At 45.9% G+C, this 16,820-nt stretch overlaps 2 protein-coding genes across 2 annotated transcripts; one reads left to right on the top strand and one right to left on the bottom strand.

Annotated features, from left to right (window-relative positions):
* Window positions 1-1,830: 1,830 nt before the first annotated feature.
* On the bottom strand, window positions 1,831-2,278 carry SERLADRAFT_394108 (uncharacterized protein; the record flags this gene model as incomplete). Its single annotated transcript, XM_007320281.1, has 1 exon — window positions 1,831-2,278. The coding sequence occupies one exon, from the start codon at window positions 2,125-2,127 to the stop codon at window positions 1,939-1,941; it is 189 nt and encodes a 62-aa protein (XP_007320343.1).
* Window positions 2,279-11,752: 9,474 nt separating this feature from the next.
* Window positions 11,753-11,977, top strand: SERLADRAFT_394106 (uncharacterized protein; the record flags this gene model as incomplete). The annotated part of the gene is made up of 1 exon (XM_007320280.1): window positions 11,753-11,977. A coding segment is annotated over one exon (225 nt), but the record flags the coding sequence as incomplete, so codon positions are not given.
* Window positions 11,978-16,820: the final 4,843 nt, after the last annotated feature.

The following is a 16,820-nucleotide window of genomic DNA, read 5'->3' as shown; positions in this document are numbered from 1 at the left end:
CGACGCCAACGCTGGCAGCGACGGAGGTATTGCAGGCTGGTGGCGTGAAGTGCAGTCGGGTTCTGAATCCTAAATAGGCTTTGTCGCATTAATTCACCCTCCTCCCGCAAATCTACCTGCTCGGTGAGTCAACTTTGTCCACAAACTTTACTTTCACCTCAGTGGCTGACTTTTCTTCATCTTATCTCAAATCACCGCAACCCGCCAATGCACAAACTCGCCCCGTCGCTCCCAATCATGCACGGACCAGTCTCTCCCAAATGTCTGCAAACCAGCAGATCTCCCCCTCCACCCCCGCCGCATCCACCGCCAACGGTCCCACCCAGCCCTCCACAACATGGACAGAGCCCCCCTGGTCAGGTTGGATAGAAACAACAGGCGATGCCCTCCTTATCCTCGAAGCCGCACGTCGAGGTCTCATCCCCCGTGTCACACGCCGCCTCGTTGACTCTGAGCGAAAAATGATCACCTCAGGCTCTGTCTTCGTCTTCGACGAGGACGAGAGCGGCATCAAGCGCTGGACAGACGGCTTTTTCTGGAGCCCAAGTCGCATCCTGGGTAACTTCCTCCTCTATCGCGAGACTGATAAGCGCGGGGCAGGCCACAGGGGCGTGCGCTCGGATCTTCCTCCCCCTGAGGTTATCGACCACTCACAGTATAATGTCGACGGTGTCAAGCTCGAGGGCCAGACTCTCAGCCGGCCAAAAGGTGAATCGAGCTCGATGGGCCTTGATCGACATCGCGAGCGCACACTTGTAGGTAGCCTCACAAATAGCTACAAGTTCAAGTCGGATGGGCTCATGAAAAAGGTATGTTCTTTTTCATGTTTTTCTTTTTTATTGTCTTCCACCTTTTCTCCGTACTCCGTTTCTTGCTTTTCCCCTCCTTTCATTATTTTTCTCACGCTTACTCCTGCACCTGATTAGACATTCTCACTCACCATTGGTGGTGTCTCTCAACACCTTATCTCCTATTACAAAGTCGAGGATGTCGAACAAGGTCGCCTTCGTTCTCCTTCGTCGCTCCCCGAACTCGCTTCTCTTGACATCTCCCCGGAATACCTTGACAAAACCCATTTTCGCAATCCCCCAAAGGTCGAAATCGGTGTAGACGGCCTTCCCCGGTATCGTGGTGAAGCCGACGATATCGACACTTCACCCTCTCTCCTCACCGCCCCCCTTTCCTCCGGCCTCCCTCTCCTCACTGACGGCCGCATTCCAGATAGTAAGCGCGCAAAACGGTTCGACCCGTATGCAGCCAGCTCCACCAAGCGCTCGCGTAAGGGAAAAGGCACACAACCTTCCTCGCCACCCTCGCCATCTGAAACTGCTCTCCCGACGCCCTCGACGCCTGCAGTGCCCTCGTCTGCCATGGGCGGCTATCACGATCAACCCCCACTTCCCGTACTCCCTCCACCGCCGCACTATGCTCCATACCCCGTTGCGAACTATTATGGCATGCCGGGTTATGCCGTCCCGCCCCCACACGTCTACTCAGCCTCTCCATATCCAGGTGCGTCGCCTGGCACTCCCCAGCAAGGTTCGCCACCTCCCCCACAGCAGTACCCATTCGCTGCGGCGTACCCTGCACAGGGTTCTGTTGATCCGCAACAGCTAGGGCAAGCACAACAACAGCAACAGGCTCAAGCTTATTACCCATATTACCCTCCGCCCCATGGGCACTATCCAGGGTATGCTGGGATGCCGGCGTGGCCACATTATGCGGGGTACCCCCCACAAGCCGCTGTCCAGCCCGTCCCTGCCAATGTCGTGTCCTCGGGGAGTGCGGCCGATGATAAGGAAGATGATCAGCTTACGGGTGTCGAGGAAAGGGATGATGCGTAAGTCCAAAAGTGAAGGTTCTGTGGCTATGCTCTAGTTTGGTGACCTCCGTCTATGCGTGTCGTGGATGGTTGATGCATAAATGTTTTCTCCTTCCCTATTGTACCTCGGTTTTCGGTGTTATTTTTCGTTGTATGTGTTGTTTCATTTCAATTTTTGTTTCCATAGCTTTTTTCTCGCCTCTTATTCCGGTTTCTTTTATGCCCCCGTATGCTAGTGAGCATGTTGGGTTTTGCGCTACCTTGTCTCCGTTCCCCGTCCGCAGTTGTATATATATACTGTACATGGAAATCCGTCTCTTCCTTTTTTGTCGCTATTCAAATTGCCTTGTCCTACATTTCATTTGTTTAGAGTTCTGATACGAGCTTTACTCAGTCCCACTATGCACTTTGTCGCTCTTCTGAATATTTCGTTCAAAATTCAACAGCTGTAATTTTCATTCGATGATGATAATATCATAACTACCGTGCAATGAAAACAACTGCTTCCTCATCAAGTTCTAAGCCAGCCCATTCAAATTTAAAGGAGCAGGTAGGTTTTGGTTTGTTGGGGAAAATCCTTCTTAGCATATGAGGTCTGGTAAGTCCCAATAAGGCCTCAATAAATCAAGACTGTGACAAGGGCTTTTCACTGGATGTTTGACCGGCTGATCCCAGCTGCAATCACCATGTTTTGAGTTGGGTTGGGAGGGGGGCTGTTTACCTCTGAGCATCACATGTACTGTATGTAGATGTCAACCGGTCAGTCAGATGACAACTGGCCATAGTATAGCCGTGAATAGTCTAGTGATGCAAAGGTCAACAAGGACGATGCACTCTATGTATTTGCTATAAATGCACATAGACAAGCCCCTCAATACTCAATGTAATTACTGACAAAACCGGATAAACCCAGTCTCTGCTAAAGAAGCCATTGTTCTGCATGGAGCATAGCCACCACTCCATGGAGTCGCTGTTGTTCTCCTAGGAGTCATTATACCTTAGCAAGCAGCATCTCCGACTATAAGTAGTAGGAGGTTTAGTATAGGAATACCTCAGTCATTTCTATTTTTCAACAAAGAGACTTTTAGGACTATAGGCAGAAAGTCTAGTACTAAGTGATGTTACGATAACACAATTTCCGGACATTTCCTCTCTTTTCATTCTCCACTTTAACTTTGTACTTTAGCTTTCACACATGGCGCCACGCGGCATTTCCCCTTTTGTTCTAACTCCTCTTTCTCACGCCGCATTGCCTTTTCTCTTATTTTAGATTCTACTCTCTCATGCAGTGGAGCTGGCCATACGGGCTAGGCCCTATGACATCATCAGCCACTGCCTCTATCAAACTGTATAGTACATATGTACAAACAACCTGTAGTAGTATATATACCCCAATAAATCCAGGAGACTCCTCAGCAAGTCCTCCTGTTGTTAACCAACAAACTCTCTGCAGCTCTAGGGGTAACCACTCCCACATCACCTTCCTTATAGTGTGTTCTGTGTGCGCCAGAGTAACTAACTCTTGGTTGTTACATTAGGACTCGCTCTTCATACTCTCTTGCACGTTTGTGCAAAAAGTCCCACTGGGCACCCGGACTCCGGGGTGAAGGAGATTGGTTATTGGTTGGGAATATCCCACATAGCAGATAGGTGTGCTCTTCGCGACGGCCTTGTAGTGCTTTGGGAGAAGAACCAAAACTGTTGATACATGGCCCCCAGCGTTAAGGGGAGTACTTAGCTCAGCAGTCGGTGTGGAACCGCTGTTAATTAGAATTACAATACAAAAACTTCAATTTCTCTTTCCTCTGACCAGGCCGGGCACTTGCCTCCGCCAGTTGGAGAAGGGTTGACAGCTTAACAAGCGGACCACCCCCTGACAACCGTTCGGACCAGGGTTTCTTACGAATACCTTTTATATACTTTTCAAATACTATAGTGTGGGTAGTTGGAGATTGAGATCCGATACTCAGCTGGGAAGAGGTTGATCCGCAGATAGCAAGCGGGGACCCCCAGTTACGTTTTATTACTTTACAAAGAGAACAAGTTGACATGTCGTCGCAACCAGATATGAATGCTCTGCTGCACGCTATGCGTACATAGATTGCAACATTGACCTCGCAACTCGCCGAGCTGCAGAACAACCCTCCTGTGGCAACCCCCTCGGTTGAGAAGAAATTCAACAAGAAAGTCGAAGTCGTCGCTGACCCTGGCGCCTTTGAGGGAGACAGAGTGCGATTCGCCGAATGGTGGTTCAAGCTCCAGATTTGGGTCAAGGCAAATTGGGATGTGTTTGCCGACAATTTTGAGGTATCCACTGCAGTGCTATCTCGACTAAAAGGACCTGTGGCGGGTTGATATGCCCAAGTTAGATTGCAGGAATGCTACACCGCGGGAGTGTGGCCGACCTGGGATGATTTCAAGAAGGAGATCAAAAAATACTTCAAACCACAAGCTGAGCGTGACTGGGCGCGTCAGCAAATCCGTTCCTTCAAACAAGGAAATATGAGGACGGATGATTATGTCACCAGATTCCTGGCCCTTTCCATCCAAGGAGGGCTTGGAAATGAACATGCAGTGGAACTGCTAGAACGCAATATGAACCCTCGCATTGCAGAGCAGATCTACCTGCAAGATACGAGGAACGAAAACTTGGCCCTGGCGGCTGAGGAAGTACGAAGAATCGGTAGAGCCATGGAGCTTTACCAAATGCACCAAGGTGGCGGGTCCACCACCAAAAATAACAAATCCCAGAGGCGCCCTGGGTCATCAAACCAATATAAACATTCTCACGGGTTCAAGCCGTTTGGGCTGCAACCAGGGCAGGGAGCCCCCATGGATATCGGCGCGGTCCAAGAGGGACAGATGCGCAGATTCAAGGGGAACTGCTACAATTGTGGCCAAGAGGGACACATGTCCCGAGACTGTAGAAAAGGAACGCAGGGCGCTCAACAAAAAAATAATAATCAAGGGCACCAGGCGCGCCAACTAGAGTCCGAGAAACCGGACAATCAGCTCCAGACTCTGGCCGGTCGTTCATACGACAAAATCCGGGCCTTCTTCTACAACCAGCAGGTCACTGAGATGAAGACCCAGGGAAAAGAGTTCGGAGCTTAGGTCACTTGGGTGCCTTCGCTCCACAAAACAATGAAGTAAACCATAACAAAGTGGCCCCTGCTCCAGGGTGTTGTATGAGCAATAACGGAAAGATAGGGATGGCTCCCCAATTTGTAAATAGATTTTTAAATTTATTATCTGAAGCATCTACTTGTATAAAGCAATGCAACTGTAATATAAATGATACTACCGCTGCACCAGCGTCTCCCTTGGAGCTTGGCCCCAGCGAGACAAACACTAGGGTGCTTGATTCTGGTAAAAATAAAATAGAAAAATATGTAACTTTTGATACTTCTTCTTCTCTGGAGCCACCCTTTCCCGGAATCCCAAAGTGTGTGTTGATGCACACATATTTATTCCAAAAAGAGATCTGTTTAAACGTTGGTGTGGAAAACCTTGCCCGGGGCATAATACACCCAACCAGCGCACTGCTTGATTCAGGCGCTAACGGAATTTTCATAGATCAGGTCTGGGCGGAGCAAATTGGACTCCCCCTTGTAAAATTAGATGTATCTATTCCCGTCTATAACGTTGACGGTACGCTGAACGCGGGTGGCTGCATCACGCAAAAATGTTCTTTTGTGGTCAAATACCAAGGACACAGAGAACGAGTCACCACCGAAGCTACCCAACTAGGGAAGATTAATTTAATCTTAGGCTGGACCTGGCTATTTAAACACAATCCTGAAATCGACTGGCAGACAGGGGTTGTCACATTGTCACGTTGCCCTCAGGAGTGTGTAAACTTGGGTAAGCCAAATCACGTCCATCACAATGAGCGTCTTGAGAAGATAAATGCTGGTCACATTTATGAGCTCAGATCTTTAGAAAAGATCGACGATGACGATGATGAGGTAAAACCCGAAGAAGAGATCAAGAGGCTGGTACCTCCTGAGTACCATGACTTCTGGAAAGTCTTTTCTAAACACAAATCAGAGCGTTTCCCAGAGGCTAAGCCTTGGGACCATGCTATAGATTTGAAGGACACCTTCAAACCGAGAAAAGGACACATGATACCACTCTCTGCTCCAGAAAGAGATGAGGTATCAAGTTTCATAGACGAACAGCTTAGGAAGGGTTACATCAGACCTTCCAAAAGCCCTATGACGTCCCCGGTGTTCTTCCTTCCTAAAAAGGATGGTAAGAAGCGCATGATTATGGACTATTGTTATGTGAATGAGCACACGGTTAAAAATGCGTATCCGCTGCCTTTGATCAGTCAGCTAGTAGACAAATTGGCTGGCGCCAAGATCTTGACAAAGATGGATCTCAGATGGGGGTACAATAACGTACAAATCAAAGGAACAGATGCTTGGAAGGCCGCGTTCACGTGCCACCGAGGATCCTTTGAGCCCCTTGTCATGTTCTTTGGGTTGACCAATTCACCGGCGACCTTCCAAAGCATGATGAACAAGATCTTCGCAGATATGGAAAACTGTGTCGTCATTTACATTGACACTTTATTAATATTTATGAAGTTGGACGATGAGGCTGAGCATGACAGGATCGTGCAAGAAGTCCTTCGACGCTTACAGGAATGGGACCTATTCATCAAACCCGGAAAATGTAATTTTAAAGTGAAGGAAGTAGACTTCCTCAGTATGATAATAGGCCAGAATGGAATCAGGATGGATCCTGAGAAAGTTCAAGCTATTTTGGAATGGCCAGAACCTACTCGCGTCAAAGGAGTTAGGGCCTTCCTGGGCTTAGGCAACTTTTACCAAAGGTTTATCGAAAACTTCGCAAAAATCACGAGACCGTTGAATGATCTCACTAAAAAGGACATTGTCTGGCACTGGGGCGCCAAAGAACAAGAAGCTTTTGATAAGCTTAAACAGGCGTTTACAACAGCGCCCATATTAGCATTTCCAAAATTAGACAAAGAGTTCCAGCTAGGAACCGACTCTTCTGATTTTGCTACTGGGGCTGTTTTGTCAATTAAATGCCCTGATGATCTTTGGAGGCCTTGTGCCTATTTATTGCATAGTTTGTCGCCTACAGAGTGCAACTATCAGATATATGATAAGGAGATGCTGGCCATCATTAGAGCTCTAGAGCACTGGCGGCACTACTTAGAAGGTGCTAGGCACCAATTTGAAATTTGGACCGGTCATAAGAATCTGGAGTATTTTATGATGGCCCGAGACTTGAACCGAAGACAGGCACGCTACGTGGTATACTTGTCAAGGTTTAATTATAAATTAATTCATAAGCCTGGAAGCTCTATGGGGAAAGCGGACATTTTGTCCAGAAGAGAGGATCATGCCAACGGCATTGAAGATGATAACAAAGGGGTTACCCTGATAGACCAATCAAGGGTTGCCAATATTAGAATTGGGCAGGATTCCGATCTTCTAGAAGTCTTCAAGAAAGACATCTCCCCAGAAGAGAAGGCGCACCTTGACGGCAATGAAAACTATTTATGGGAAGACGGGCTCTTCCATTTTAAAGACAATATCTACGTGCCGGAGTCCGCAAGGATCAAGGCAATAAATAGGCATCACAACACTCCAGTGGCTGGGCACCCTGGGTGGCAACGAACAATGGAGTTGATCTCCAGAAACTACATGTGGCCTGGCATGGTCAAAGACGTACAGGAATACGTAAAATCCTGTTTGAGATGTGCCATGGCTAAGAATTCTCATCAACCGCCGGCCAGGAAACTTATGCCAAATCCAATACCAGCTGGTCCCTGGCAGGATATATCGGTTGATTTCACGACGGATCTGCCCGAATCAAATGGGTACAATTCAGTAATGGTAGTAGTGGATCACTTCTCCAAAGAAGTGGTGTTCATACCTACCAATAAAACCATTACCGCCGCTGGTACGGCAGACCTATTTAAAGATTTTGTATGGTCTATCCATGGGTTGCCAGAAACGGTTATCTCCGATAGAGGACCACAATTTGCTAGCAAATTTATGAAAGAATTATGCTGGATGCTGGGCATCAAACCTAAGTTATCAACGGCGTTCCATCTGCAGACCGATGGACAAACGGAGAGACTCAACCAGGAGTTGAAACAATATCTCCGAATATTTATTAATGACAGGCAGACAGATTGGGCCAAGTGGCTAAAGATAGCCCAGTTCTCATATAATATCAAACAGTCGTCGGCTACAGGAAAGGCACCATTTGAGGTTACTAGATTGTACCTCCCCAGAATGGGTGTAGAACCTGGGAAAAGCAAGAACGAGGCTGCTGGGAACATGGCCAAGGACATGAAACCTGTCTTAGACGAAACGTGCAAAGCGCTATTTAAAAATGCAGAGCAGATGAAAGACAGGGCAGAGTGTAGACGCTCTAAGGCTCCTGACTACAAGGTTGGCGACCTGGTCTGGTTAGACACCAACCGCTTAAAATTGAAAGACTGGCAGTCTAGAAAACTGACCAAAAAGTGGATTGGCCCTTACCGGATTAAGGAAGTCAAACCCAACGCAGCGGAGCTGGAACTCCCAAAACAAATGAGGGTAGTACCCACGGTCAATATAAGCCATGTGAAACCCTACAAAGGGCCGCTGCCGGGACAGCGTGTAGACCGGCCCGGACTGGTTGTAGTCACCCAGGAAGGAGAAGAAGAGTTCGAAGTCGAACGGGTGGTGGATGCAGGCTTGAAGCGTGGTAAATTAGAATTCCTAGTCCTATGGAAGGGCTATGGAGACGAGGACAGAACGTGGGAACCAGAAGCCCATCTGGACAATTCCCGCGATGCTGTTCGCGAATTTTATTCTAAGAATCCCTCAGCTCCTAGGAAGCTTAGAGGCATAGATTCAAAACTTTTTAATTCTCTTTTTTACCCTATGCCCGAAAATTTAACTACTACCTCCAATATTTGGTCGAGCCTGGAAGTCGAGCCTTAGAAGGGGGGTAGTGTTACAATAACACAATTTCCGGACATATCCTTTCTTTTCATTCTCCGCTTTAACTTTGTACTTTAGCTTTCGCACATGGCGCCACGCGGCACTTCCCCTTTTGTTCTAACTCCTCTTTCTCGCGCCGCATTGCCTTTTTTCTTATTTTAGATTCTACTCTCTCACACAGTGGAGCTGGCCATACGGGCTAGGCCCTATGACATCATCAGCCACTGCCTCTATCAAACTGTATAGTACATATGTACAAACAACCTGTAGTAGTATATATACCCCAATAAATCCAGGAGACTTCCTTATAGTGTGTTCTGTGTGCACCAGAGTAACTAACTCTTGGTTGTTACAAGTAATGTATCAGTAAATATTGTAGTGATGCTAGCTAATGAAATGGCTCACCTCAGTCTCTGATGTTAAAGACTAGGTAGCAAAACACGACAATGTGTGCGCTTTAGAGGTCATTACATAAGCAGTAATTAGTAGTCTATAATCGGTGATCTCAAAACAAGGAAAGAAAAGGAAAACTTTCAACATGTATAGCCTCCTAGGCAGTGGCTGAGGTATGCTACATTACACTTCATAGAGATTACCTTAAACTGATATCTATTGTAGTTTCACTTAGATTTATTAGGCTGTGCCAAATAGATATCATATTTCCCCATTGTATTGACAAATGCATGTGATACTATCAGCTTTCTTCCCCCCCACATCCCACAGTACAATTATATGCGTACTTTCCATCCACCTGGCCAACCCAGGTCTCCTGGAGCCAGTCCACATCATCCCGTTCTAGTAGAATTGCATCACTGCTTAGTGGACAGCTCACTGCAGGACAGCTCCAAAACCTGCAACTGCAACCCCAGCACATCATTTCATTCAGCCAAACCTTTAAGTGGCTGCACTCATCCAAGATCTTGCAAAGTATGTTGAAAGTGTGGAACAATCCTTCAAGAGGCCCCAGCAAGATAATGGGAATGATGAAAATGACAAAACCGGATAAACCCGGTCTCTGCCAAAGCAGCCATTGTTCTCCATGGAGTAACCATTGTTCTCCTAGGAGTCATTATACTATAGCGAGTAGCACCTCCGACTATAAGTAGTAGGGGGTTTAATATAGGAATACCTCAGTCGTTTCTATAGCCTCTCGGGCAGCGGCTGAGGTATGTTACATTACATTTATTAGAGATCACCTTAAACTAACATCTATTGTAGTTTCACTTAGGTAAATAATAAATTCGTTTCTATAGCCTCTTGGGCAGCGGCTGAGTTTCACTTAGTTTGATTAGATTATGAGCCCTGGTGCACAAAAGCTACACAGGAAATAATTCTTATTTGAAACGGCAACCTCGGAACCATGACCACAGCACACGATACATCCGCATGTCCAGTTCTCACTGGACCCAACAATTTTCAAATATGGAAACTCTGGATCATCTCAAAGCTACGTCGGGAAAAAGTTCTCCGGGTTGTTACTGGAGAGGAGCTTAAGCCCTCACCAGGAAAACCTACCTCCTCGGAGGATCCTGAGATCACCTGGATACTTAAGGATGAGAAGGCACATGGAATCATCCAGGACCACATCTCTGATGCCCTCCTAATGGGGACTGGAGACCTCACCAGCTCCAAGGAGTTATTTGATAAACTTGTCTCACTCCATCAAACGTCCAACATTGCCTCGGCCTTCTATTCATTCCAGCAACTTACCAAATTGTCCTGGGATGGGACATCACCTATCCAGGACCACATTGCAAAAATCCGGACAATTGATTCACACCTCTCCGGAATGAAACTAGGAGTTAACACCAAACTCATGGTCTTCGCTCTTCTCCAATCTCTCCCATGCACTCCTGAATGGCAAATATTTCAGTCATCAGTAATCAACACGATTGAAGAAAATAAACTTACCTTTGATGCAGTTGAGATCCAGATCACTGCAGAAGTTGCACGACAGTCAGGGAAGGCCCCTGGAGGTTCCGAAACAGCACTCAAATCCGAGGAGAAGTGGTGTGACTTCCACAAAGCCAAAACACACAACACCTCGGAGTGTCAAACACTTCAGTCAGCCGGAAAAGGAAGAAGGAAAAGGCAAATATGGCGGAGCAATCATCTGGATCTGACTTCGAGGAGGAACAGAGTCATATTGCATTGGAACATGTACATATTTCCAAGCCCCTTGCTAAACACATTCAAGCTTACCTTGTGTTGGAACCCGATAAGACCAAAACAACAATTATTATTGACTCCGGAGCAACATCCCACATGGTCCCTCACCGCTCCTGGTTTGAGCCAGGAACATACCATGTTCTGCATCCTCCGAGGACAATCAGTTTTGGGGATGAATCCTCTGTAAATGCCATTGGCATTGGAACAGTAATCCTACAAGCAATTGTTGGCAAAAAAGACTACAATATTGCACTGTCAAATGTCTTATTTGTGCCAAACTTCACATTAGCACTCATCTCTGTCCACAAATTGTCCAAAACGGGGTTATCAACATTTTTTCCAGCAGGGTCAAATGCTTGTGAAGTTCGGAAAAAGGAGGAACTGATCCTCACTGCGTTACACAAGCGAGGACTTTATCACATCCAAGCAAAACCCAAAATCAACCCGGAGTCAGCTTTTGCAGCAGTAGATGTAAATTCATTGCACAGGAGAATGGGACACATTGGAATGGACCGCTTGCAACAAATAGTTACAAAAAGACAGCTCCAGGACATAAACACCCTTACCGGAACCCCAGAGTTTTGTGAACCTTGTGCTTTAGGAAAGATGAAAAAATTACCTTTCAAGTCCACTAGAGGAAACCAAGCCAAGCGCCTCATACAAATTGTGCACACAGATGTTAGAGGACCAATCAAACCAACTTCCAGGGAGAGTTTTCGGTACTGGATTATCATTGTAGATGATTTCTCCAAATTTCCATGGATATATTTCCTAAAACATAAAAGTGAAGCACTGGAACGATACAAGCAATGGAAAGAAGATGTCCAAACATTCTTCTGGACTCATTTGGGAGAAGAAAACTTCACTCCACTATACACAGAATTCCTCCGGAGCGATGGGGGAGGAGAATATACTGGCAATGCATTCAAAAATCAACTCCGAGGAGATGGTGTCATCCAAGAAACTACAGCTGCAGATACTCCGGAACAAAATGGCATTGCAGAACGCATGAATCAGACATTGGCTACATTAGCAACCACTATGCTCCATGATTCCAAGCTCCCAAAGTCATTTTGGGTAGATGCCATGCAAACAGCTGCATATATCACAGCACGCTGTCAATGATGACAACTGTTGTTAGAAAAAAAACACACACAAAACAAACTAGCACACAATCCTCCCAGATTCCACAGAACTTGTTTATGGGCTTTGCCTCCTAGAACAGTGGAATGGTCTGGTTGTTCGTGGGGTGGTACGTATAACAATCCTTCAAAGTAAAACCCAGAGATGTATGGGTGTGGGTTTTGAGGAGGAGGGATAGTTGGAATATAGAAAGATAGGGGCTTTGTGGCAAGTATAGAAGAGCACTACCTTGCTAATAGTAGCACAAGGTAGGTTTGAGAATGACAATGTGACAAGGTGACAAAGTTCCCAGTGATAGCAGGCTCCTGACGCACAGGCTGTAGTGCTCAGAAGGACTCTAATCGAAAGGGATGGATGACAATCACTTTTCAAAAGTGACGAGTGACAATGACAGTAGTTGACAGTGGTAGCAGTGGGAAGTGTTGTGACCACACTGGATCACAAGTAGTAGTGAGTAGTGAACTTGAGATTAGAGAAGAAGTCTGGATTCAAGTTCTTGTTGTTTTTACAAGGTAAAACACAGGGGTTTATATAGTAAAAGAAAAGTAGGCTATGCACAGTATAGCTGTGCAAAAAGAATGAGAACAAACATGAAGGAAGGAATGTACACTGACAAATCCTGCATAGGTAGTACAGGATAAGATTGTCAAAAAAAGGAAAAGAAAGGGATAGAACAATGAATGCTGTGAGTAATGTCACAGGTTTGTATAGCCATAAAGTAAAGTCCAATAGCAAAAAGAGAGCAGGAAAATCATGATGTCATGGGAAGATGCAGTAAAAAACAGGGCAAGACAAAACACTATCAGTATCAACACAGTTTCTTTATTGTCAGTCAGGCATTCTAAAAAAATGTGTCCATAAAGATAATTCAAAAATCAAAAATAATTGCACTGTTCTGCTGAAAAAAAAGAAACTGGAGCCACTGGTCCACCACCTAGTCCAAATCCGACAGTTCCATGGCCTTACCAATAGACTGGTTGTGTTGGACCACCTGGTCAAACGAGGGAGGGAGAGGAGTAGTCCCAATTTGGAACGAGTGAGTCCCAGGCAGCGTGTGGTAGGTGTAGCTGTAGCAAAGACAATGGACAAAAGATAAGTGTACCCAAGTGAATGGGACAGCAATGAACATGGGCAATGCAAGGGGATGAACCTCCTCCAGCTCAAAAACTACCCACCCACGCTCCAACCAGGCAAGACGAGCGACCGATGTTTTGATAGTATATGATGGTAGATCAATGTCATAAAGATGTACCTGTTGCCCTATTTGAACCGGCCGCCGGGGCTTTGCTGATATCAGCAGTGGCATGTGGTAGTCGACGGATTGGCAACGGAAGCGGATAGGAAGTGGTGACATCAGAAATGGTGGGGGAGCAAAGAAGATGAGGAGGAGGAGGCTGGAGGTGACAAGGAGGTGAACTAAAATGGGGATCCAGAAACAACCGTTGGGTGAGAATAAAAACGAGAGTAAGGGACCCATGGTGGGGCTAGGCAAAGGAAGGGAAGTGAAGGAAACAACAAAAGCGAGGGCGCAATGCAATGTGTAGCCAGTGGCAATGCAAAAATTTGCCGAAATGCTGAAATGCCGAAAGTACCAAATGGAAAAGCAAAGGTGAGCGTAACTGGATTGCCTAATAGAGGTGGTGCTGATCAGCCACAAGTTCAAAAAAGGCAATATTAATTACTATTCCACGTGGCACTGTGCCTGTGTGGCGCAAAGGCGAGTCTTTTTGAATATTTGCTTCGTTATTGACACCTGTCCATGCTACCAATCAACTTTGGTGCATGACAACGCAGCTTAGCATCAGGACTCCATGAAAAGACCCCATATGAAATACTGTTTAAAAGGAGAGTTGATCCAACTTTATTTCGCCCTTTCAAATGCCAAGCATATGCCTTGATTCCGAAAGACAAAAGGCAAGGGAAGTTTTACTCCAAGGGGCGCAAAGCCATAATGATTGGCTACACACATGGAATGCAAGCCTACAAACTCCTAGACACTGAAAAACGAACTGTGTTTTCCAGTTGGCATGTCATATTCAATGAATCCGGAAAGGTACAAAAGGACGACACTGCTCCCTGGAACACAGACACTAGCACAGATCAGTGGGAGGGACTCATTCCAGAGAATGCTCACCATCCAGACCAAAATACATTGGAGGAGGATGATCCTGACCCTCGGATCCGAGATCCAAATGAATTGCAAATGGAACCACATCTCCAAGGAGATGTTCCACAAGCAATAAAACCATATCAGCATGAAGATGTTCCGAGAGCAGTGGGGCAATACCTCTGTGAAGACGTTCTGAGAGCAGTGGGAGCACCTGATCAACTAAGACACCCTCCACAACAGTTTCTACAACCAAGACCTGAACACTGGCCATCTTCAGAACGGAAACCCAAAGTAGAGTCACAGTCAGTGGGAGGACAGCCCCTCAACATACAGCCAGCTGATGTGGAAAAAGTCTGAATACAGCTAGACAGCCTGTCCATTGGATCAGCTTCTGGAAGGCATACAACACCTTCAAGAGTGAGTGGGGCAACACACACACAAATGCGTCTACTCCCTGGAGTACCTGCACAAGTTCCTAAAAGAGCAGTCATGCCTGCTGAAGTCCTAGGAGTACGCAGAAGCAGTCACCAGACCCGTCCTGTGGACAAAAACCGAGATTATCAAAGGACTTTAGATGAGGAACAGTCTCAAAAAGAGCAGCATGACAACTCCATGGAGAAAGCTAACACTCCTGAGGTTCATGAAGAAACATCTGATACAGAGGAGACATTCTTTGCTGGAATAGCAAGTACCGGTCCATCTAACACAGACCTTCCAAGGACACTAAAGGAAGCCTTATCATGTCCGGATAGAGAATTATGGAAGTCTGCCTTGGAGGAGGAACTCCTAAGTCTCAATACCAATGCAGTATATGACACTGTTCCACTTCCGAAGGGAGTGAAACCCATCACATCAAAACCTGTGTTCCGGATTAAGTTTGATCAAAACGGAAACATTGAGAGATACAAACTCCGGATTGTTGCACAAGGTTTTACTCAAAGGGAGGGGATTGATTACCAGGAGGTTTTTGCTCTGGTTGCAAACTTAGAGTTGATCCAAATTATTCTAGCCCTGGCAGCAAAGTACGACCTAGAACTTGATCAAATGGACATATCCACAGCTTATCTCAATGGAGAACTTGAGGAAGAACTGTATATACTTCCTCCAGGGGGTGTTCCTATCCAACCTGGATACTGCTGGAGATTGAAGAAATCCATCTACGGGTTAAAACAAGCTGGTCGTACATGGAACAAAACTTTTGATCACAAGCTCCAGGAGCTCAGTTTCACAAGACTAAATGCAGAAACATGTCTCTATGTATTCCGGGACAACAAACAAATATGCTTTGTTGTTGTCTATGTAGATGATCTCCTCTTAGGAGCTTCATCCCGAAAATTCATGGATATCACAAAAGCCAAACTCGAATACATATTCAAAATGCGGGACCTTGGAAAAGCAAAATACATCCTCGGAATAGAAATCCAACGTGATCGTTCAAACAAAACAATATCCCTATTGCAATGCCAATACATTGACACAGTCCTGGAGCGTACTGGAATGAAGAACTGCAAACCAGTATGGACACCAATGGCCCATGGATCAAAACTCCTCGCAAACGCTCCAAGGGAAGATATTGTGCAACACGAGATGCATATTAAAGGGCGTCAAGTGTCATACCTCTCAATTGTAGGCTCCCCCATGTATGTCATGCTTGGAACCCACCTAGACATTGCCTACATTGTTGGAATACTAAGCAGACATAGCTCAGCTCCAAGGAGCCATCACTAGGAAGCTGCAAAATGTGTCCTCCAATATCTGAAAGCAACCAGGGACATGGAACTATGATATGATGGCACAGATGTCTCCATGGACATGGATTTCTATGGATATTCAGATGCAGATTGGTCTGGAGACCCAGACACGTCTCGATCAACATCAGGCTTTGTTTTTATCACCATCCAAGGAACAATCTCCTGGACAAGCAAAAGACAAAGCATGGTAGCTTTATCCTCCACGGGGTCAGAGTACATTGGATTGAGCAATGCTGGACAACACCTTGCATGGCTTCGGACATTTTTTGAAGAAATTTGACGTGCTCAAAATGGACCTACAACATTGCACTGTGACAATCAAGCAGCTATTATTCTTACACGAGATCCACAGTTCCATGCTCGCACAAAACACATTCAACGGAAATATCATTTTATCCAAGATGACTTAGTATCAAAGGGAGAGGCAGTAATCAGATATGTTCCTACAGGAGATATGGTTGCCGACATTCTCACTAAACCCCTCACTCACGAAAAACACTGGAAATTCTCTAAAGCTATGGGACTACGGTTGCACTTGAGTGGGAGTGACAAAACCGGATAAACCCGGTCTCTGCCAAAGCAGCCATTGTTCTCCATGGAGTCACCATTGTTCTCCTAGGAGCACAATTGTACTCCTAGGAGTCATTATACTGTAGTGAGTAGCACCTCCGACTATAAGTAGTAGGGGGTTCAGTATAGAAATACCTCAGTTGTTTCTATAGCCTTTTGGGCAGCGGCTGAGGTATGTTACATTACATTTATTAGAGATCACCTTAAACTAACATCCATTGTAGTTTCACATAGGTAAATAATATAGTCATTTCTATAGCCTCTTGGGCAGCGGCTTAGTT

The sequence above is a fragment of the Serpula lacrymans genome (genome assembly GCF_000218685.1).
Source record: "Serpula lacrymans var. lacrymans S7.9 unplaced genomic scaffold SERLAscaffold_9, whole genome shotgun sequence".
NCBI classification, from domain to species: Eukaryota; Fungi; Basidiomycota; class Agaricomycetes; order Boletales; family Serpulaceae; genus Serpula; species Serpula lacrymans.
This window is presented reverse-complemented; position numbering and strand designations above follow the sequence as displayed.